This window comes from Anolis carolinensis, unplaced genomic scaffold (assembly GCF_035594765.1).
Source record: "Anolis carolinensis isolate JA03-04 unplaced genomic scaffold, rAnoCar3.1.pri scaffold_11, whole genome shotgun sequence".
NCBI lineage: Eukaryota > Metazoa > Chordata > Lepidosauria > Squamata > Dactyloidae > Anolis > Anolis carolinensis.
This window is the reverse complement of record NW_026943822.1, coordinates 17,965,448-17,991,268: the sequence shown is the minus strand read 5'-3', so window position 1 is coordinate 17,991,268 and position 25,821 is coordinate 17,965,448. Positions and strand designations below refer to the sequence as shown.

At 38.7% G+C, this 25,821-nt stretch overlaps 1 protein-coding gene across 1 annotated transcript; it reads left to right on the top strand.

Moving 5' to 3' along the window:
• Positions 1–1,656: 1,656 nt before the first annotated feature.
• On the top strand, positions 1,657–25,293 carry bcl2l10 (BCL2 like 10). The gene is made up of 2 exons (XM_062963463.1): positions 1,657–2,261; positions 24,095–25,293. The coding sequence occupies exons 1-2, from the start codon at positions 1,686–1,688 to the stop codon at positions 24,224–24,226; spliced, it is 708 nt and encodes a 235-aa protein (XP_062819533.1). The 5' UTR covers positions 1,657–1,685; the 3' UTR covers positions 24,227–25,293.
• Positions 25,294–25,821: the final 528 nt, after the last annotated feature.

The following is a 25,821-nucleotide window of genomic DNA, read 5'->3' as shown; positions in this document are numbered from 1 at the left end:
TTGTTGTACATGGAAATAATGGTTGTAAATAGTTTTTGTTTTATTAAATACAGTTATATATTACAATTATACATTTTTGTTATTTAAACTATATATATTGTGAAATCATGGTTTTCTTTCTCGAAGTGACACACCACCCAAGTCATGCTAGGTTTTTTGGTGAATTTTTGACACACCAAGCGCAAAAGTTTGCCCATCATTGTAAGACAGTGATGGCGAACCTATGACACGCGTGTCAGCACTGACACATCTAACCATTTTTGTTGACACGCAGTGGTCACCTGTTAAGTGTTTTCTGGCCAAATTTGGTGTCATTTCATCCAGTTGTTTTTTTGTTTACTCCATCCTACAAATGAACAGTACATTTATATATATATATATATAGATTATTATTATATCCTATTATTATATTATCCTATTAATATATTTTATATCATTATATTATATTATATTATTCTATTATTATTGTAGTATAATATCATATTATTACTATTATATTATTCATTATTCATGACTACATTGAAACTAGAATAAAGAGAAATCAGTGTGGAAACTTTGTGAAGCTTAAAATGCAAGAGGTACCATAGATTGTTGTACATGGAAATCATGGTAGTAAATAGTTTTTGATTTATTAAATACAGTTATATATTACAATTATACATTTTTGTTATTTAAACTATATATATTGTGAAATTATGGTTTTTTTTTTCTCGAAGTGACACACCACCCAAGTCATGCTAGGTTTTTTGGTGAATTTTGACACACCAAGTGCAAAAGGTTGCCCATCATTGACCTAATTGAAACCCATTCTGTTCCAGTGTTTCCGAAACTCTGCTCTTCCAGGTATTTTGGACTTCAGGTCCCAGAATCCCCGATCCTTGGCTACATGTAAGCCGCCCCGAGTCCCTTCGGAGAGATGAGGCGGGGTATAAAAATAACATCATCATCATCATCATCATTATCATTATTATTATTATTATTATTATTATTATTAAGAGCTGCGTAAGGGGCGGAGCTTAGAGCCAGGGGCGGGGTTAGAACTATAAGAGCAGGGGGCGGAGCTAGAACGAGGCGAAGAGAAGGGGGCGGAGCTAGTCAGGCGCAGTTAGACCTAAGAGCTGTGTAGGGGGCGGAGCTTAGAGCCAGGGGCGGGGTTAAAACTAGAAGAGCAGGGGGCGGAGCTAGAACGAGGCGAAGAGAAGGGGGCGGAGCTAGTCAGGCGCAGTTAGACCTAAGAGCTGTGTAGGGGGCGGAGCTTAGAGCCAGGGGCGGGGTTAAAACTAGAAGAGCAGGGGGCGGAGCTAGAACGAGGCGACGAGAAGGGGGCGGAGCTAGTCAGGCGCAGTTAGACCTAAGAGCTGTGTAGGGGGCGGAGCTTAGAGCCAGGGGCGGGGTTAGAACTAGAAGAGCAGAGCTAGAACGAGGCGAAGAGAAGGGGACGGAGCTAGAGTCACGGCCAAGAACTGTAGGGGCGGGGCTAGAGTTGGAGGCGGAGTTAGAACTAGAAGAGCAGGGGGCGGAGCTAGAGTCAGGCGCAGTCAGAGCCAAGAACCGCGTAGGGGGCGGAGCTGGAGGCGGAGTTAGAACTGGAGGAGTAGGGGGCGGAGCTGGAGCTGGAGCCCGAGCGGGGGGCGGGGCTGCATCGGGGGCGTGGCCAGAGCCGGCGCCGGCGCGTCCACGTGTGCATGAGGGGCGGGGGCGGCGCCGTCTTCTTAGTCAGCGGCATCGGCCGGCTCGGGGCCTTTGCTCTCGCTCTCCTCGCCTTCCGCCGCCTTCCCCCTTCTGCCTCCGGAGCGACCATGGCGGCGTCCCTGAGCGAGGAGACGGCGCGGCTGGTGGGCGACTACTTGGCGCACCGCCTGGGCGTCGCGGGGCGGCCTCCGAGCCGGGCGGCGGAGACGCTGCGCCGGGTGGCGGACGAGCTGGAGCGGCGGGAGCGGTCCTTCTTCCGGAGCGCGGCGAGCGGGGCGCTGCAGGAGGCGGGCGGCGAGGAAGCGGAGGCGGCGGCGGGGCTGGTGTGGCGCGTGGCGGCGCAGATGGAGCTGCCCGAGGAAGGCGAGGCGGCGGCGGCGGCGGGCGGGCTGAACTGGGGGCGCGTGGTGGCGCTGGTGGTCTTCGCCGGGAACGTGGCGGCGGCGCTGGTGGAGCGCGGCGAGCAGGGCCCGGCCCAGGCCCAGGCCGCCCGGGAGGCCCTCTCTGAGGCGCTGTCCGCCTACCTGGCCGTGGAGAAGCGCGCCTGGATGGAGGAGCACGGCGGATGGGTGAGTCCAGCAGGGGGCGCCCGCATTACAGTCCCGCACCCCCCCCCCCCCCGGCCCAGTTGGTATCGCCCGCCTTGGCTCTTCCTCCCGCCCGCGGAACTCTGAATGTGAGGGGAAAAGGGGGGAAGCCTCACAACCTCTGAGGATGCCTGCCAGAGATGTGGGCGAAACGTCAGGAGAGAGTGCTTCTGGGGCACAGCCAGACAGCCCGGAACACTCATAACACCCCAATCTATATATACATATCCCCTGTGTGTATATTATACGTATGTGTGTATATGCAATATACATGTAGATACATTCTATAAATATATATCATATATGTGTAATATATATAATATACTCATATTATATATATTACACATATACACATATATGATATATATATGTGTATATATGTGTAATATATATTATGTTATATATATTACATACACATATATATATGGGCCTCTGGTGGCACAGTGTGTTAAAGTGTTGAGCTGCTGAACTTGCAGACCGAAAGGTCCCAGGTTCAAATCCCAGGAGCGGAGTGAGCTCCCGCTGTTAGCTCCAGCTTAGAAAACATGCCAATGTGAGTAGATCAATAGGTACTGCTCCGGCGCCCCATGCAGTCATGCTGGCCACATGACCTTGGAGGTGTCTACGGACAATGCTGGCTCTTCGGCTTAGAAATGGAGATGATCACCAACCCCCAGAGTCAGACATGACTGGACTAAACGTCAGGGAGAAACCTTTACCTACTCATATTACCTATGTGTATATATGTGTATATATATATATATATATGATGCACTCATAAATTATCTACATATACATATGTGTGTATTATATGTTCATGCATATACATTTTGTATTTGTGTATATATATATTATACATAATATCTATTTATGTGTGTGCATATATTATACACTTATGTGTACATTATGTATGTGTGTATTATATATAATATGCTCATATTATTTATATGCATATATTTGTGTGTCTGTGTATACATATATATGTGTGTGTATATAACACATTTTTCTATCTATGTATATGTGTATGTATATATATATATAGAGAGAGAGAGAATGAGAATATGTGTCTATATAATCTATAATTAATATGTTTGTTTATACCCTGCTTTTCTCTTCAAAGAGACTTGAAGCAGCTTACATTAAAAGCCTTTCAGTCCAGTTTAAAAATCTACAAATATACAGACATTAAAACAGAATTAAATAGAAAAGGTATTTAAAAATTCTGTTAAAAACCCTAAAAACATAAAGCTAAAAACCACAGCACCCCCTGTATCATTATAATATATGTGTTTATATGTATGTGTGCATGTGTATATATATAAATAATGTGTTTATATATCTATATACGCACACAAACATGCAATATAGAATCATATGCAATACACATATTTATATATACTGTATATAAATCTGTGGATATTATATACACACGGAGGTTCTGTTAACCCATGGCAGCCCTGGGGATTGATAGATGCCAGATGAATGTAGTTTCTGGTTGCTTGAGAGTTACTATAAAAACAGACCTAATACTAGACTCCATGCTATACAATACCATCAACCTTGTGTTGAATTCATATTAATATTGAAATGTGGCCATTAAAAACAAAAACATCCCAACAAACTAAAATTTACATTTACTCTAAAATTGATTTTATTTAATTAAAATCTTATTTTTTTCAACAAAAATAATTCTGTCAGTGGCTTTGAGAGTTCCAGTTGCTTGAGTTGGTTGACTAAGAGACATATGTATATATACACATACATAGAATATATCCATATATGTTTATATATGCATGCCACACAAATATGTTACTAGATTCTCCCCCCTTCTTTTCTCCCCCTTTTTTGCTCTTTTGTATTGTAATTGATGGATGCATATATGTGTGGGACACCTGGTGTGTGTATATGTGTATATATATATATGTATATATACACACACACATATACACATACATACATATATATGCCTGTATATTTATGTATGTCTATATGTGTATGTGTATATAATACACACACCGTATATAGATAGATGGGGGTTAGGGATGCATACATGTCTGGGACACTCTGTGTGTGTGTGTGTGTGTGTGTGTGTGTGTGTGTGTATATATATATATATACATACAAATACACACATACACACCATTTAGATATATATGTGTGTGTATATACATATATGGTTAAGTATGCATACATGTCTGGGACACCCAATATATATATGTATATTTCTGTATGTGTGTGTATATAGAGCACCCACATCAAATGCACACACACTATATCTTCCAATGTGTGTATACATATATATGGTTAAGTATGCATACATTTCTGGGACACTCATATATACTGAGTGTCCCAGAAATGTATGCATACTTAACCATATATATGTATACACATATACTATATATACAGTAGAGTCTCACTAATCCAAGCCTCGCTTATCCAAGCCTCTGGATAATCCAAGCCATTTTTGTAGCCAATGTTTTCAAAATATCGTGATATTTTGGTGCTAAATTCGTAAATACAGTAATTACAACATAACATTACTGCGTATTGAACTACTTTTTCCTGTCAAATTTGTTGTAAAACATGATGTTTTGGTGCTTAACTTGTAAAATCATAACCTAATTTGATGTTTAATAGGCTTTTCCTTAATCCCTCCTTATTATCCAAGATATTCGCTTATCCAAGCTTCTGCCGGCCCGTTTAGCTTGGATAAGTGAGACTCTACTGTATATTGTATATAGAATCGTAGAGTGTGTATGTGTGTGTACACACTGTATGTACACACACACACTATATATGCACATACATTCACTATACATATATGTGTGTATGTACACATATACATTCATACATACACACTATATACATACATATATATATATATAATATATACAATAATTTATAAATATATAATATATTGTATATACTTATAATATTGATAATATTGTAATGTAATACAATATTATATTAATAATATAATATTCATTATGTATTATATATTAAATGTAATATTACTAATATGTACATTTGATTTGTAAGCCGCTCTGAGTCCCCTCTGGGGTGAGAAGAGCAGGATATAAATGTAGTGAATAAATATATATATAGAGAGAGAGAGAGAGGAGGGGGAGGGTTAGGGATGCATACATGTCTGGGACACCCAATATTTATAGGTAAAGGTAAACCTTTATTTATGTATGTCTATATATGTGTGTATATAGAGGGTGGGAGGGTGGGTTAGGGATGCATACATATCTGGGACACCCAATGTATATATGTATATCTATATTTATGTATGTCTGTATGTGTGTATGTATATAATACACACACACTGTATAGAGATGGAGGGGTTAAGTATGCATACATGTCTGGGACACCCAGTATATATATATATACAGTATGTATATTTATGTATATATGTGTATATAGCACACACACCATATCACAAATACACATATATATGTATATGTATATAATATATATGTGTGTGTATGTGTATACATATACAGTAGAGTTTCACTTATCCAACATAATGCTTTGTAGTAATTACTGTATTTACGAATTTATCACCAAAATATCATGATGTATGGAAAACATTGACTACAAAAATGCATTGGATAATGCAGAATGTTGGATAAGTGAGACTCTACTATATACCGTGTTTCCCCGAAAATAAGACAGTGTCTTATATTAATTTTTGCTCCCAAAGATGTGCTAGGTCTTATTTTCAGGGGATGTCTTATTTTTCCATGAAGAAGAATTCACATTTATTGTTGAACAAAAAATGACCATTTATTATATACTGTACAGTAGTTGTCATCACAAACCAGCATAACCAGACAAACTGTGAATCCTATCAAGAATTTCTTGTTACTACCATTATTTCCATGTACAACTGGTATGTACATTTACCAATCCTGCATGCTCTGGTGTTCTGTTCAGCAGGCACTGGGCATGGTTCCAAATAAAAACTTTGCTAGGTCTTATTTTTGGGGGAGGCCTTATATTTAGCAATTCAGCAAAACTTCTACTAGGTCTTACTTTTCGGGGATGTCTTATTTTTGGGGAAACAGGGTATATATACACACACAATACACATACTTATACATACATTATGTATCTATCTATCTATGCATGGAGTTCATGAGACAGGAATGTAGACCCTTTTCCTTTTGGAACGGTCATCCTTCCTGTCCTCTTCCCCCCATTTATTCTGAGCGGAAACCAGTCTGAATCCCTTGAACCCTTTCCTCCTCTTTTTCCAGACCTGGCTGCAAATGACCTTGGTACAAAAGGGGGGAGAAAGAGAAGGGGGAGTGAATCTGCCCCTCATCCGTTTGTCCGTCTGTCCCTTTGCTCTAATGCTCTGCCCCCCAATAATAATCCTTCCTCTGGAAATATGGCCGGGTGTTGCCTTGCCCCCCCCCCCCCCCGCCCCAATCCGCAGCCATACAGGCCGCAGGGAGAAGCAGGAAGGCGGAGGGAGGGCTGCTCCTTCCATCAGGGAAGCCGGGATAATTTTTTTTGCCATATAAGGGAAGCAAAACCCGTGAGAAGTTGCCTTAGAAAGCGCTTTGATTGGAGTCAGGGCCCCTTCCCTCCCTCCCTCTGTCTCTTTTTCTCTCCCCCTTCTTCAATTCCATATTATATGCTTCTTTATTCCCAGTTTAGGGCATCTTCTCTCTTTGCTCTAGGACTGGGCTTGTGCAGCTTATACTGGGATGTGGCAGCAATTGATCTCATGTGTCCGGCAGTTCATCGAGTTGAGACGTCCTTGCCCTCGGATCGATAGTTCCGCATCTGTCCCGACCTTAATAATAATGAATGGGTTGTTTATTGAAATCCTTGGGAAGCCGGGGACCTACAAAGACCCTTTGAGCCTCCAATATCCCCTTGGCTGATAGATTTCTCCAATTTTAATTGCAATAATAGTCGCAAAACCTGCCTCTCTCTCTCTCTCTCTCTCTCTCTCTCTCTCTCTCTCTCTCTCTCTATATATATATATATATATATATATATACACACACACATACACACACACACACACACACACTGTATATACTCGAGTATAAGCCGACCCGAATATATATATTTTTATTTATTTATTTGCTACATTTATATCCCGCTCTTCTCACTCTGGAGGGGACTCAGAGCGGCTTACAAATCAAATGTACATACAATATATTATTCGCATAGCACAATATAAGCATTAAATTACTATATTGCACTATATCATTATATGGTGATATTATTACTAATACTAGCTGTGCCCGGCCACGCGTTGCTGTGGCGAAGTATGGTGATATGGGAAATAAAGTATTGAGGAATTGGTGGTAGTTAAGGTAAAGGGTCCCCTGGGCTGAGTGGGTTGCTAGGAGACCAAGTGAGTGGAGCTTAGCCTTCTAACTGGCAACAGTTGGATAAAAACAATTATTCCTCTCCCTCTAATTAGGACTTTATTTTTTCTTTTCTTTTTGTTGTATCAACCTAGAGGCACGGATGAGGTGTTGTGCTGTCAATTTTCGAGGTTGTGGGGTGTTTACTTTTGTTGTTTTGTCCGCTGCCATGATACCATCACTCTTTTTTATATATAGATTACATTTAATATATAATATATAATTAATATTATTATATTATATTACAATAGAGTCTCACTTATCCAAGCCTGTATTTACTTGCTACATTTATATCCCGCTCTTCTCACCCCGGAGGGGACTCAGAGCGGCTTACAAATCAAATGTACATACAATATATTATTTGCATAGCACAATATAAGCATTAAATTACTATATTGTACTATATCATTATCTGGTAATATTATTAGTAATATTACATTTAATATATAATTAATATTATATTATATTACAATAGAGTCTCACTTATCCAAGCCTTTATTTACTTGCTACATTTATATCCCGCTCTTCTCACTCCGGAGGGGACTCAGAGCGGCTTACAAATCAAATGTACATACAATATATTATTCGCATAGCACAATATAAGCAATAAATTACTATATTGTACTATATCATTATATGGTAATATTATTAGTAATATTACATGTAATATATAATATATAATTAATACAGTAGAGTCTCACTTATCCAAGCTAAACGGGCTGGCAGAAGCTTGGATAAGCGAATATCTTGGATAATAAGGAGAGATTAAGGAGAAGCCTATTAAACATCAAATTAGGTTATGATTTTACAAATTAAGCACCAAAACATCATGTTATACAACAAATTTGACAGAAAAAGTAGTTCAATACACAGTAATGTTATGTTGTAATTACTGTATTTACGAATTTAGCACCAAAATAGCACAATATATTGAAAACAGTGACTACAAAAATGGCTTGGATTATCCAGAGGCTTGGATAAGCGAGGCTTGGATTAGTGAGATTCTACTGTATTATATTACAATAGAGTCTCACTTATCCAAGCCTTTATTTATTTGCTACATTTATATCCCGCTCTTCTCACCCCGGAGGGGACACAGAGCGGCTTTCAAATCAAATGTACATACAATATATTATTCGCATAACACAATATAAGCATTAAATTACTATATTGTACTATATTATTATATGGTAATATTATTAGTAATATTACATTTAATATATAATTAATATTATATTATATTAAAATAGAGTCTCACTTATCCAACATTCTGGATTATCCAACGCATTTTTGTAGTCAATGTTTTCAATGCATTGTGATGTTTTGGTGCTAAATTCGTAAATACAGTAGAGTCTCACTTATCCAACACTCGCTTATCCAAGGTTCTGGATTATCCAACGCATTTGTGTAGTTGATGTTTTCAATATATCGTGATATTTTGGTGCTAAATTTGTAAATACAGTAATTACAACATAACATTACTGTATATTGAACTACTTTTCTGTCAAATTTGTTATATAACATGATGTTTTGGTGCTTAATTTGTAAAATCATAACCTAATTTGATGTTTAATAGGCTTTTCCTTAATCTCTCCTTATTGTCCAACATATTCAGTTATCCAACATTCTGCCGGCCCGTTTATGTTGGATAAGTGATACTCTACTGTACTTTAGTAGTCCATACATAAATGTCTGGTATTTATCTTTGTCTCCATTTTTTGGCTATGATGATTGGCTGTGCTTAGATAAAAGAACAATTTATCTTGGTTTTTGTCTAGTTTGATGTCAGTGATAGGAGGAAGTATTCTGGTTTCATTTTAATATTGACCTGGAGGATTTCTTCCTAACTTCTTCCCAGAACTTCTGGATTTTCTTTTGCTCTCATCCCATTGTTTATATGGTGCGACTTCTTGTGCTCCTGGCTCTGGACCATTTATTTGGCTTAATGATGCAGCTTGCAGTGGGTTTCCCTTCTTTATTTGGGAAAGACTTGATGCTGGGAAGCTGCCTCATTCGGACAGATGTGACCGTGCACCGCTTGCAGTGATCTCGCCTGCCTGCACTGCAGATGCAAATGTGGATTGCGATAGATAGACGTCAGGCGAAGGGTCTCTTTTGCGTTGCTTCTTGCTGGGAGTCCTTGTGGAACTTGAAGGGAGGCCAGAGAGAAAACTCTGGGTCAGTGTGAATCCTGGCATAGAAACAGGTGCAGTGCAGCTGTCCTGGGTTTACGCTGCTCTCAGTTGGAGGCACAGGGCTAATTCAGATCAGCAGTTCAAACCCAGCCATATTGTAGAGTTGAAACAGCTGAAGCCAAAATACTTGGAAGGACTCAGAAATGTCTGCCCTGTTGCCTTCTCCAACCTAAACTATATATCCCAGCTTTCCTGGACTACAACTCCCAACTTTGTATGTTGTTAGGTTTTAAATTACATTGCATTGGTTTAATCGGCACCACTTCAAGTCTCTTTTTTAGAGAGATAAAATGAAATATAAATACAGTAGAGTCTCACTAATCCAAGCTAAACGGGCCGGCAGAAGCTTGGATAAGCAAATATCTTGGATAATAAGGAGGGATCAAGGAAAAGCCTATTCAACATCAAATTAGGTTATGATTTTACAAATTAAGCACCAAAACATCATGTTAGACAACAAATTTGACAGAAAAAGTAGTTCAATACACAGTAATGTTATGTTGTAATTACTGTATTTACAAATTTAGCACCAAAATATCACAATATATTGAAAACATTGACTACAAAAATGGCTTGGATAACCCAGAGGCTTGGATAAGCGAGGCTTGGATAAGTGAGACTCTACTGTAGTAATAGTAATAATAATAATAATAATAATAATAATAATAATAATAATTACTACCCTGGTGATGCAGCGGGTAAAACCGCAGAGCTGCTGAACTTGCTGACCGAAAGGTCAGTGGTTTAAATCCGGGGAGTGGGGAGAGCACCCGCTGTTAGCCCCAGCTTCTGGCAACCTAGCAGTTTTAAAACATGTAATTGTGAGTAGATCAATAGGTACCGCTCCAGTGGTAAGGTAACAGCTCTCCATGCAGTCACGCCTATGGCCATATGGTCTTGGAGGTGTCTATGGACAACCCTGGCTCTTTGTCTTATTTGCAACATTTATTGTATATACTCGAGTATAAGCCTAGTTTTTCAGCCCTTTTTTTAAGACTGAAAAAGCCCCCCTCGGCTTATACTCGGGTGAAGGTCCTGGTTGGCTTATATTTGGGTCAGCTTATACTTGAGAATATATGGTACATTTATGGTACTATTATTATTGGTATTATTACATTTATTATCTTTCTTTATTATTGTTGCTACTATTACATTTATTTTACTCTATTATTATTAATAATAATACATTTATTATTTCACTCTGATATTATTATTATTACATGTATTATTTTACTCTATTATTATTAAAAGGATACATAAGCATTGACATTGAAAAAGATGAGAATAATGATTTGATCAGAGTTGGACAGTCTTATCTTAAATTTGAGCTTTATGTAAATATTCAAAACATTTAACCTACTGATGCCTCAATTAATGTAATTTTATTGGTATCTATTTTTATTTTTGATATTTCCCACTCTCGGCTTATACTGGAGTCAATGTTTTCCCAGTTTTTTGTGGTAAAATTCGGTGCCTTGGCTTATATTCGGGTAGGCTTATACTCGAGTATGTATGGTATATCCCACCCTTCTCACCCCGAAGGGGACTCAGGGTGGCTTACAAGTTATGTGTACATGCAATATATTATAATATTAGCATAGCACAAAATAAGCATTATACATTACTATATTGTAATGTTGTAATTGTAATATTACATATAATATAAAATTATAATAGTGTATTATTATTATATTGTATTACATTATAATATTATTATCAATATATGTATATACAATATATTATATTAGTAGTATAGCATAATAGAAATGGAGATGAGCACCAGCCCCCAGAGTCGGACATGACTGGACTTCATGTCAGGGGAAAACCTTTACCTTTGGTTTTACATTATATTGTATTGTTTTTATTCAGTACCACTTCACATCTCTTTTTTTAAAGAAATGAAGTGGAATTCAAATAGTAGTAATAATAATAATAATAACTACTACTGTTAACTGGTGTTTTTTTGTGTCAGAAGAGACTTGAGAAACTACAAGTTGGTGTGAGAGAATTGGCTGTCTGCAAGGATGTTGCCCATGGGATGCCTGGATGTTTGACCATCCTGTGGGAGGCTTTTCTCATGCCCCCGCATGGGGAGCTGGAGCTGACAGAGGGAGCTCACCTCTCTCCGTATTCGAATTGCCGACCTATCAGTCAGAAGTCCTGCTGGCACAAGGGTTTAGCCCATTGCGCTGCTGCAAACTTTAAATTTCAGTTCCCATGCATTCGTCATAGTTCAACATTGACCGTTGAATGTGTGGGAACTGAAATTTAAAGTTTGCAGTAAATACTAGGTTGGTGAATGAAGGCTGGTCTTGTGAAGCACAAGTAAAGAATGCCATTCTCTTGCCCAAGTCATGCATATATTATATATTTAATGATTGCAGGTTTGATGTGTCATTGTGACACTTAGCCAGAAAGATCCTTTGGCCTCAGTGATGTTCAAGACAAAAGGAGAACAGAGGTCATTCTGCTTAGCTATAGTAAGGCTGACTCTGCACTGCCATATAATCCAATTCAGAGCAGATAATCTGGATTGTATGCTAGTGTAGATGGGCCTCAGAATAGGTGTTTTGAATTTCCAACTAGTGTCATCCCTAACCAACATGGCCAGCAATGGGGAATTAAGGGAATTTTACCACCAAACATCTTGGGAAGTCAAGTGTTTCATATCCATAGGCTTCTAAGACGACTTGAAAGAGAGAGATGCTGATCACAGTAGATAGCAGATATCCAAATATGTTTTTATTTACATCTTGGTGGGGTTGGAAAGTTCAGTCCGACAACGTCTGTAAAGAGTAGTAGTAATAGTAGTAGTAAAGGTTTTCCCCTAAGTCCAGTTGTGTCTGACTCTCCATTTCTAAGCTGAAGAGCTGGCGTTGTCCATAGACACCTCCAAGGTCATGTGGCCGGCATGACTGCATGGGGCGCCTTACCTTCCCGCCAGAGCAGTACCTATTGATCTACCCACATTTGCATATTTTTGAACTGCTAGGTTGGCAGAAGCTGGGGCTAACAATGGGTGCTCTCTCCGCTCCCCGGATTCAAACCTGCGACCTTTCAGTCTGCAAGTTCAGCAGCTCAGAACATTAACATGCTGTGCCACTGGGGGCCCCTAGTCGTAGTAGTAGTAGTAATAATAATAATTTATTGTCCACCTCTCCTTACAATTTGAGGCGGAGAGTACCTTATACTAAATGTTGCTTGTTTCTATTGATTTTATGTTATGTTTTATTTGCTTTGTATATTGAGGCATTGAATTTTTGCCTAAATGTATGTTGTATGCTGTGAGTCCCCTGCAGGGTGAGATGAGCAGGATAGAAATGAAGTTAATAATAATAATAATAATAATAATAATAATAATAATAATAATAATAATAATAGGTGACTCCTTAGATGTTGATGAATGACTTGATTTTATTGATCACTGAAATGAAATAGCAAGCTCTGATATCCAGAACATGGGCCATTTTGGCTTTATTCAACTTCAGAGGTAGAGAAGAGTTGGAATCAGGGTTAGCTGGGATGTGAATGAGATATGTGTGCTTAAATTAGGTCTAGGATAGACATGTATTATATACATAATTTGCAATGTTGTGTTTTTGATTTATGTTTAATACAATTATTTTTGTGTTATACACTTGAGAACATTACATACTCTAAAGCTTGGGTTCAGATTCAGTGTGTTTGGTGGCAGTAGTTAATGCAAGGAAGTGATGTCGGGTGAGGAGATGAGATGAAGAATGTCTTGCTTAGGAGCCATGAGGGCATCTAGAAGGTCCCCAGAGTGAATGGAGATAAGGGAATACCTCACAACCTCTGAGGATGCCTGCCATAGATGTGGGCGAAACGTCAGGAGAGAATGCTTCTGGAACATGGCCATACAGCCTGGAAAATGCACAACAACCCATGAAAACCTTCGACAAATCCTACAACAACCTTGATAAGGGAATAGTTCAGTGGTTCTCAACCTGGGTTCCTCAGATGTTGGTATCCTTCAACTCCCAGAAATCCTAACAGCTGGTAAACTGGCTGGGATTTCTAGGCCAAAACATCTGGGGACCCCAGGTTGAGAACCACTGGAATAGATGGTGCAAGTCCCGAATCATTCCTCTGTCCATAATAATTTCTGGACATAAACCCCATCCTGGACCATTGGAAGGTTTGGAGGCCATCAAAGGTAGAGCTAGATGTAGCACAATAAACTGGATCTGGTAAAATCATCCTTATGCATTTTTGGATGACTGAATTGTAGTTTTCTCAAATTTGGTGCTCAATTGGGGCACGCTTGGAAGCAAGAGTTATTTTCTGGCTTTGACAATATCCAGATCTGAGTCTCAAACGGGGAGTAAATCTGGCTCAATCCAGTGGGACTTGCTTCCACATCGACATGCACAGGGTTGGACTGTCAGTGTAGGAAGCGTTGCCCCAAAGCAACGGTGTTTGCACAAAGTCCCTTGTCATTATTGTTAAATATGGTGTGCTTTTGTGTGTACTGTAAATAACGCCAGCCACGAAAAACAAGCTTAGGGTGAATGTTGAGAAGCATCTGTGCCAAGGTTACAGGTATAGGAAGCAAGAGTGGATATAAGCCTTGACTTAGGTGGACGAACTTTTGCAGAAATCTCAAGCTCTACTTCAGGAATAAACGTGTCCCAGTATCCAGCAGACGCTCTAGATCAGTGATGGCCAACCTATGACACGCGTGTCAGCACTGACACGCCTAGCCATTTTTGCTGACAAGTTGCCACCTGCAGATAGATTGGACGACTATGTCTTTTGTGGCCAAATTTGGTGTGATTTGGTCCAGTGGTTTTGTTGTTTACTCTATGGGAATTATGCACTATATATATATATACATACATATATACATACATACACACACACACACACACACTAGCTGTGCCCAGCCACGTGTTGCTGTGGTGTTGTCTGGTGGTGTTGGTGAGAAATTGTTGAGGTAGTGGTGGTATTGAATGTCTGTTGTATGGTAGTCTTTATGTTTAGTATGCACACTGAAGTGGATTATATGGCAGTGTGAAGTCAAGATAATCCAGTTCAAAGCAGATAATATAAGATTCTAAATGGGTTATATAGCTGTGTGGAAGGGCCTTGAGTCTACACTGCCATATAATCCAGTTAAAATCTGATAATCTGTGGAAGAGGCCTAAGTGAGGCCTAATTGTGCCTGTCCCCTGGGCTGAGTAGGTTGCTAGGAGACCAAGTGGGCGGAGCTTAGCCTTCAAACTGGCAGCAATTGGATAAAAACTATTATTACTCTCCCTGTAATTAGGACTTTATTTTTCTTTTCTTTTTGTTGTATCAACCTAGAACCGTGAATGATGGGTTGTGTTGTCAAATTTCGAGGTTGGGGGGCCTGTAGTTTTGTTGTTTTGTCCGCTGCCCTGATGCCATCACTCATTCATTCATATATATATATATATATATATATATATATATATATATATATATATATATATAAATTTTTTTATTATTATTCTATTATTATTATAGTATATTATCATATTATTACTATTATATTATTCATTATTCATGACTACATTGAAACTAGAATAGAGAGAAATCAGTGTGGAAACTGCAAGAGGTACCATAGATCGTTGTACATGGAAATGAGGGTAATAAATAGTTTTTGATTTATTAAATACAGTTATATATTACAATTATACATTTTTTGTTATTTAAACTATACATATTGCGAAATTATGGGTTTTTTTCTCTCGAAGTGACACACCACCCAAGTCATGCTAGGTTTTTTGGTGAATTTTGACACACCAAGCACAAAAGCTTGCCCATCATTGCTCTAGATCAATCTATAGGATCCTTATTGGAGTTTCTATGCTTTGTGCAGTTTCTTTTCCCATCTGTATGATTTAAAGTAGTGGCTTCAAACCGTATGTCCTTCCGTATGTTTTGGGTGTTGGTTCGTAGACTTCCTTACCGTTGGCTTCTTGATAGGACCTTGATAGCATCTTGAGGACCAAAGGTTGAGAACCAATGTCTGCAAGACGGACATTGGTTGAGAATGTCTTATCTTGCAGAGATGAGTTTGGATCAGAGGTCCCATCAGCCTTGGGAGAAGATGGGATCTGTTATCCAATGACATCTGATGGACCATACATTCGACATCCAACATAGTCTGGGTCCACACTGCCATATAAACCACTTCAAAGCAGATAAACTGGATGATATAGTAGTGTAGATGGGGCCTTAGAGAGTGTCTCTAAAGAGAAACAAGGACTTGGTGTAGTTAGTAGTTTGTACCCAATGACCATGCCAATAGGAGCTTCAAAATTTTATGTTTCCAAATAAGGCCTTTTTGTTAACACACACCCCTTAATCTTCTTGCTTGTGTATGTAGAAATGTGCCAAAGGCTGAAATGCTACAAATAGGGTCCATAAGTCAAAGTACCATATATATTTGTGTATAAATTGTGAATGTAGGGGTCACAGTTTTGATGTGATTTTTACGGATCAATTGATCCAAGTTTTTGAGTGGTTGATTTTATGGCTAAAAACGGTAGATGACTATTATTATTATTATCATCATAATCACCTTTATTTATTTCCTGCCTTTCTCCCCATAGGAATTCCATTCAGCTAACAACCATAACAGTCTACATTTAAAACAAAACAAATACAAAAACTAAAATAACAATTGAATATTAGTGTGTGGGTCTGGGAAAAATACAATAAATACAATTAACATTTTAAAACTCACAATTCCCCCCCACAATTTATACATAAATGTGTGTATGTGTCTGTGTATATATGTATATATGTATATGTATGTTTGTGTGTATATATAGTGTGTGTGTGTGTGTGTGTGTGTGTATATATATATATATATATACACATACATACATACACACGGTATCTATATATAGACACACACACACATATACATGGTGTGTGTGTATATATATGGTATATATAATATGGTGTGTGTATATATATATATACACACACACACACGGTGTCTATATGTATATGTGTGTGTGTGTGTGTGTGTATATACAGTTTCTATCTATCTATATGTATGTGTATATATATATATATATATATATATATATATATATATATATATATATATTCAATGAAGATCCAAGTTTTTGAGTGGTTGATTTTATGGCTAAAATGGTAGATTATTATTATTATTATTATTATTATTATTATTATTATTATTATCATAATCACCTTTATTTATTTCCTGCCTTTCTCCCCATAGGAACTCCATTCAGCTAACAACCATAACAGTCTACATTTAAAACAAAACAAATACAAAAACTAAAATAACAATTGAATATTAGTGTGTGAATCTGGGAAAAATACAATAAATATAATAAATAACATTTAAAAACTCACAATTCCCCCCCGCAATTTATACATAAATACGTGTATGTGTCTGTGTGTATATGTATATATGAATATGTATGTTTGTGTGTGTGTGTGTGTGTATATGTATATATATATATATAGTATGTGTGTATGTATGTGTGTGTGTATATGTGTATATGTATATACGGTGTTTATATATATACACAAAAACATATATGGTGTATATGTGTGTGTGTGTCTATATATATGTGGTATACACACACACACACACACACAAACATATATAGTGTGTGTGTATATATATATATGGTGTATGGTGTATATATATACATACACACACACACACACACACGGTGTCTATATGTGTGTGTGTGTGTGTGTGTGTGTGTGTATATGGTGTGTATGTATATATACAGTATCTATCTATATATATATATATTCAATGAAGACAAGAACAACTGGAGGTTGTGATAGACAGCTTCCTCCTGTACAAATGATGCCAAATTTCAGCAGAACTGGTCCAAACAAGTTTGTATTCAAGTGGCAACTGGAAAGTCCTTTGGACATCAATTCCATCACAAAAATCTGAGTCAGTTGAGGCTGAACAAAGTACAAAGTTGAGTCACATACAGCTCTTACTCGAGTGATAAGGCACTCTGTGTTTAATTCAATTCGTTTGTTGTCACTGGGACTTTTACAGGCTTTTTTTTGCATCCTGTCCATCTACCTGGGTTGAGAGAGAGAGAGAGAGAGAGAGAGGAAAGAAAAATAAAAAAGGGAGAGTGAGTTCTCTGCCAACAAAAGCCTTTGTTTTGTCGTGGGCATAATCGGAGCAAGAGCGAAATATTTCACATTCTTGTGCATTTGGAACCTGTCCAGCCCGCATTTATAACCCGAGAAGTTCAGCATTAACCTCTGCTTTCTCAATAGAAAACTATGTAAGAATTCCAGTTTTTTTGAAAATGAAAAAAAAATACTGGCTAGCTGTGAGCAACAAGTATCCCATTATCATCATCACCACCATCATTATAATCATCATATTTCTCTTTCTTCTTCCACTTGCCTTGTTTTCCAACAGACCTCACTACCTCTGAGGATGCCTGCCATAGATGTGGGCGAAACGTCAGGAGAGAATGCTTCTGGAACATGCCCATACAGCCTGGAATACTCACAGAAACCCAGTGATTCCGGCCATGACAGCCTTCGATAACACACTTATCATCATCCTTATTATTGTGTTGTCAAAGGCTTTCGTGGCCAGAATTGCGAAGTTGTTGTGAGGTTTTTGGGCCGGATGCTACTAGAACATTGACTCCAGTATAAACCGAGGGTGGTACATTTCAGAAATAAAAATAGATACCAATAAAAGTACATTAATTGAGGTATCAGTAGATTATTATTATTATTTTATTATGACACAGCAAACAAGATAGATATGCTGGATTTCATATCACAAAATCACAAGTAGAACACTTCCCAAGTGTCTAGGACTGTGTGATGTATTTTCGGATGATGCGTGCAGATCCCAGTAGGGTGGCCTTTTGCAGTTGACAGATCGTAATTTTGTCAATGTCTATTGTTTCCAAATGCTGGCTGAGATCTTTTGGCACGGCACCCATTGTGCCGAGCACCACTGGGACCACCTGCACTGGTTTCTGCCAGAGTCTTTGAAGTTCAGTCTCGAGGTCCTGACAGCAGCTGAGTTTTTCCTGTTGTTTTTCGTCAATGCGACTGTCACCTGGGATGGCGACATCAATGATCCAAACCTTTTTCTTTTCCACAACTGTGATGTCTGGTGTGTTGTGTTCCAGAACTTTGTCAGTCTGGATTCGGAAGTCCCACAGTATCTTTGCGTGTTCATTTTCCAAGACTTTTGCAGGTTTGTGATCCCACCAGTTCTTTGCTGCTGGCAGGTGGTACTTGAGGCATAAGTTCCAATGAATCATTTGGGCCACATAGTTGTGCCTCTGTTTGTAGTCTGTCTGTGCAATTTTCTTACAGCAGCTGAGGATATGATCAATGGTTTCGTCGGTTTCCTTGCAGAGTCTGCATTTTGGACTTTTGCATTATTATTATTATTATTATTATTATTATTATTATGACACAGCAAACAAGATAGACATGCTGGATTTCCTATCACAAAATCACAAGTCGAACACTTCCCAAGTGTCTAGGACTGTGTGATGTATTTTCGGATGATGCGTGCAGATCCCAGTAGGGTGGCCTTTTGCAGTTGACAGATCGTAATTTTGTCAATGTCTATTGTTTCCAAATGCTGGCTGAGATCTTTTGGCACGGCACCCAGAGTGCCCATCACCACCGGGACCACCTGCACTGGGTTTTGCCACTTGGGAAGTGTTCCACTTGTGATTTTGTGATATGAAATCCAGCATATCTATCTTGTTTGCTGTGTCATAATAAAATAATAATAATAATAATAATCACAAGTCGAACACTTCCCAAGTGTCTAGGACTGTGTGATGTATTTTCGGATGATGCGTGCAGATCCCAGCAGGGTGACCTTTTGCAGTTGAAATGCTACAAATAGGGTCCATACGTCAAAGTCATAATAATGATAATAAATATTATTATTATTATTATTATTTGTAATGCTGAGAATAATGAATTCCCTAGGAAAATAAGCAAATGCACTCTAAGTAGAAACTTCTATCCCTGATCCTAGAGGTGAGCAGTAATAAAAGAATGGTTTTCCTGAATTATTTTGCAGATCCAAGCAAAGGCGGGAGAGATTTCCATTTACTTCCATCGACTGCGAGGTTTTTTCTCTTTCCTTCCCTCCCTCCCATGTCTTTGGGTAGAATTTCTTGCCATTGTTGAGTGGCTGCGGGTTTAAATCTCAGCCAGGAATGTGAACGATCAACTTCAAAGCAACTATTTCCCACAGCACTAAAGGGCAGAAGAATACACAGAAAACCTGCATTGAGTTCTCAGTTTTCAAACTCTTTCTCAGTTCACTTCTCATTGAAACCTACACAAAGAAAGCATAAGAGGTTTTGCGGAACAATGGGGTTATTTTCTAACCTGTGAAAGGTGTAACAGGAGGAGGGTGTGCTTTGATGTTGGGGATCTGACAGATGATCTCTAGAGGGCCCAACATGTGCGGTTCTGCGTGAGTCATGTGTCTGGGAGTCCCATGTGTCTCGCACACATGTTGGGTGGATCTGTGGCTGCGCCTCTTAAGGAAACAAAGGTTGTGAGAAATACTTCTCTCCCCTTGAGTGCCTTGGTATGATTGAGCTTTTGCGGCTTTGTCAAGTTGTTTAGGACCCTTGAGATAACTTTCAGGTCTCTGGGAAATCCCTAAAGACAAGCACGGGCAAACTTGGGCCCTCCGGGTGTTTTGGACTTCAACTCCCACAATTCCTAACAGCCGGTAGGCTGTTAGGAATTGTGGGAGTTGAAGTCCAAAACACCCGGAGGGCCCAAGTTTGCCCGTGCTTGTCCTACAAGCTACACTTCTACACGTTTAACTATGTGAAGAAGCGCAGATATATCTCAAAAAATAAAGCATTCTGGAGGCGGCAGCTGCTGTTTACCTTTCCTGTTGTAAGTTGGCACACAGTACAGTCTCATTATTTTCCTATGTTGAGCTTTATATTTCATTTTTAAGTGCTGTGACTTGACAGCAAATGCCTGTGCTTCTCCAGCCTTTCTTTGCCGTCTTCCCCAATGCTGATGCTGCTTAAAATCTTCAAGCTAGATAGAGGATGAGGAAGAGAAGGAGGATTTTATCTTTTCCTGTTTTCCCTTCGGCGAGTTGCAATAGGTAACTGACCCGTGAAACCAATGGCTTCCTTGTAATCTATCATAGCCCTGGGTTGCTGTGAGTTTTCCAGGCTGTATGGCCATGTTCCAGAAGCATTCTCTCCTGACGTTTTGCCCACATCTATGGCAGGCATCCTGATTTGACAAAGCGATTTGTCGAAGGTTTTCATGGCCAGAATTACTAGGTTGTTGTGCATTTTCCGGGCTGTATGGCCATGTTCCAGAAGCATTCTCTCCTGATGTTTCTCACACATCTATGGCAGGCATCTTCAGAGGTTGTGAGATATAAACGTCAGGAGGGAATGCTTCTGGAACATGGCCATACAGCCCGGAAAATGCACAACAACCCATGGCAAGTTAGGTTTACGTATCCGTGGAAGGTCCAGGGTGGGAGAAAGAACTCTTGTCTGTTTGAGGCAAGTGTGAATGTTACAATTAATCACCTTGAGTAGCATTGAAAAGCCTTGCAATTTCAAAGCCTGGCTGCTTTCTTCTGGGGGAATCCTTTGTTGGGAGGTGATTAGCTGGCCCTGATTGTTTCATATCTGGAATTCCTTTGTTTTCAGAGTGTTATTTATTTACAGTCCAAATTTGAGAGTCATTTTTAATACTGGTAGCCAGATTGTGTTCATTTTCATAGTTTCCTCCTTTCTGTTGAAATTGTCCACATCCTAATGGATTTCAAGTTCTCAAATAATAGAACACGGAAATGCTGGACCACGCTAACAACCCCCATGTCACACTGCACAGAGAAGCCATTGAAAAAGCAATCTATAATAAAAATAAATAATAATTCTTTATTTATATCCTGCTTTTCTCCCTAAATGGGACCCAAAGCAGCTCACAACATTTTAAAAAGCAATGCAAATCAACCATATACCATATATACTCGAGTATAAGCCGACCCGAATATATGCTGAGGTACCTAATTTTACCACAAAAACACTGGGAAAACCTTGACTCCAGTATAAGCTGAGGGTGGTAAATTTCAGAAATAAAAATAGATACCAATAAAATTACATTAATTGAGGCATCAGTAGGTTAAATGTTTTTGAATATTATTTAAAGCTCAAATTTAAGATAAGACTGTCCAACTCTGATCAAATCATTATTCACATCTTCTTCAATGTAAATGTGCTTATGTATCCTTATAATAATAATAGAGTAAAATAATACACGTAATAATAATAATAAATACAGGAAAATAATACAAGTAATAATAGAGTAACATAATAAATATAATAATATCAGAGTGAAATAATAAATGTATTAATAGTAATAATAAAAATAGAGTAAAATAAATGTAATAGTAGCAACAATAATAGAGAAAAATAATAAATGTAATACAGTAGAGTCTCACTTATCCAACACTCGCTTATCCAACGTTCTGGATTATCCAATGCATTTTTGTAGTCAATGTTTTCAGTATATCGTGATATTTTGGTGCTAAATTCGTAAATACAGTAATTACTACATAGCATTACTGCGTATTGAACTACTTTTTCTGTCAAATTTGTTGTATAACACGATGTTTTGGTGCTTAATTTGTAAAATCATAACCTAATTTGATGTTTAATAGGCTTTTCCTTAATCTCTCCTTATTATCCAACATATTCATTTATCCAACGTTCTGCTGGCCCGTTTATGTTGGATAAGTGAGACTCTACTGTAATACCAATAATAATAGAGAAAAATAATAAATGTACCATATATTCTCGAGTATAAGCTGACCCAAATATAAGCCAACCAGGACCCTCACCCGAGTATAAGCTGAGGGGGGCTTTTTCAGTCTTAAAAAAAGGGCTGAAAAACTAGGCTTATACTCGAGTATATACAGAATATAACAATAAAACCAACTATAAAATAAAACATAAATAAACATTTTTAAATCATTTCACAGATACAATTGTTGCGGAACTTGTCAGTTCAAATAACTTTTAATGCACCTCCATATTTTATGTATTTGGCTTTGCAGTCGTTGAGCAATGGCTCTGAACGGTGCAAGGCCCAGATCTTGATCCTTCTGTCGGCACGGTTTTCTCCAAGGAGCCCACCTAAATGCTAATGGCCCTGAAGCAGCTGCTGGCAAGAAAAAAGAAAAACCCAGTGCAAAGTGACATCAAAATGCACCCATTGTGTCCCCAAACCGGAGTGTAAAGAACAAAGTTCCGGAAGAAATTAAGAGCATAACTCATTTACGCAGACATCTGCCAAACGCGGCCATCTGGAGTCACATTACGGCCGCCGTCCCTGATTATTCGGGAGAAAGGTCTGGCCACACAGCAGCTGCCGGGCGGCTCTGCATTGGAGGAGCCATGTGCCCAGAACAATGGGGTTACCGAGCCTGCGTTTTGGCTCTTGGCAAACTCCTCTGCAGCTGTAGAAGGCGCCCTTTGCAAAACCCATGCCTCATTTCCTTATTTTTAAACAATACTATCTAGCTGCTGCTTCGGGGCTGTCTCCCAGGGTCTACACCGGGGTCCCCAAACTAAGGCCCGCCCTCATTTATAATATATTTTTATATCAGTTTTAATAATATAATATATTGTATATACATATCATATTAATAAGAATATTATCATTTTATACAATATAATGCTAACAATAATACCATATAATAATATTAATTATATATTATATATTACACTTTAGGGATGCCCTCTATATACTAGATGCACGTTAGGGATGCCCTCTATATACTAGATGCACGTTAGGGATGCCCTCTATATACTGGATGCACTTTAGGGATGTTGGTTAAAATTGTTTTTATTTTTAAATAATGTATTGTTCTTTCATTGTTCTTGTTCTTCTTGTTGTTTTTGCACTACAAATAAGCCATGTGCAGTGTGCATCGGAATTTGTTTGTATTTTATTTTCAAATGATAATCCGGCCCCTCAACAGTCTGAAGGATTGTGGACCGGCCCTCGGATTAAAAAGTTTGAGGACCCCTGGTTTAGCAGCTGGAGATGTGTAATTGGGGAGACAGGAAAAGAAAACGAGTCACCTTTCTATCTCCTTCTCCTTCCTTTATAAGCATTGCTGATGATAAATAATGACCGAGGCCTTGCTTGCGCTCTCTTTTTCCAGGACGGCTTCTACCACTTCTTCAACCGGCGTGGCTCCGACGAGACCGACCAGAACAGTACCATAAGCAACGCCATCATGGCCGCGGCCGGCTTCGGCTTGGCCGGCTTGGCCTTCCTCCTGGCCGTGCGATAAGGCGGCGCCCGCGGAGCTGGACGGACGGCGTGGCTGGACAACAGGCCGGCGAAGAGTCCATTCTATATTTCTATGAACGGTCGAAGACAGAAGCATATTATATACATACACATATATATTTTTAACCAGTCGGGCCTTGGGGCGAGCACATTTTACATCCGGGGACAAACGACGACGACGACAACCAACAACAATGCAAATGCCGTTTCATACAAAAAGTGCTGAGAGTGGACATCTTCGGGAGCTTGTGCGTGAGGGCTGTGGCTCGGCCGCAGTCCGTTCTGGGAAACTGTTGATTGTTGGATGCTAATGCTAGATGTTACGGTAGTAGTGCCTCAGTGACGCAGTGTGTGGGTTTCTTCTTAGTGTGTATGTGACTCCGGGGGGTGTCTTTTGGGGGGTTTGGGGAGGGAGATGTTGCCTTGTGAAAAAACGTGAGCCAGTATTAACAAGAAGGAAGAGCTTAAAAGCGGTGGCCCAAAACCTTGAGCCGCTCGATATCTAGCTGCGAGGTCCAAATCGCACAGAAGCATCACAGCTTACATGTTTTTGTTATATAACGACATTCAATCTAAATTACACTACAACGAAGGAGAAATGTTGATACCAAAACAGCCAGGGCTGCAGAACCAGTTCTTTTAACTGAAGTGACTTTTAACGGTTGGAGAAAGAAAAAAACAACAACCCCTTTTGGAAAAGGAGAATAATAATAATAATGATAATAAATTGGTATATTCGGAAGTCCATCGGAGGCTGGGCTTTCTGTGGATTTCCTGCCAGATCCAGACACTCCATATAACTTAATATATTTTTGAAGTATTTATCGTTGTATAATACTGGGTAGCTGGTTAACATCTATTTTGTTAAATTCCATTTTTTTAAAGAAAAGGCTCTCAAACTGCTTTCTTGGCTGTATCTGTCCTTATACTTAACAGTTCTAGTTTTGGTATCTCCTATATTGTGTATTGTAAAAAAGGTTTAGTCTTTGGAAGTGTTTGGATGTCATTTTCTTTAGCTGGTACAGTTTTAATATGTGAATAAACGTAATGGGATATTTTTATTTTAAATGAGGCTGCGTTCTTACCTTGACCGGGGTTTCCATGGGATTTTTTGAAACCTAAAAAATACCTGTCTCCCTTGACAACAGACTCTCAATAGTATTTTTGGGGCCTTGAAAAGGGTTTGTGTGTTTGTAGTTAGATAGGTGTGTGTGTGTGTGTGATTGTGTGTATGCACACACACATATATACACACATGTACATATATACACACATACACATATATATACTGTATATACTCGAGAATAAGCCTAGTTTTTCAGCCCTTTTTTAAAGACTGAAAAAGCCCCCCTCGGCTTATACTCAGGTGAGAGTCCTGGTTGGCTTATATTTGGGTCAGCTTATACTCGAGAATATATGGTACATTTATTATTTTTCTCTATTATTGTTGCTGCTATTACATTTATTTTACTCTAGAGTGAAATAATAAATGTATTAATAATAATAAAAATAGAGTAAAATAAATAATAGTAGCAACAATAATAAATAAAAATAATAAATGCAATAATAATAATAATGCTTATGTATCCTTTTAAT

Coding starts and splice junctions, on each gene's coding strand:
- bcl2l10 (XM_062963463.1), top strand. CDS start 1,686: ATGAGGGGCGGGGGCGGCGCCGTCTTCTTAGTCAGCGGCATCGGCCGG. Junction 2,262..24,094: donor TGGAGGAGCACGGCGGATGG/GTGAGTCCAGCA, acceptor CTCTTTTTCCAG/GACGGCTTCTACCACTTCTT.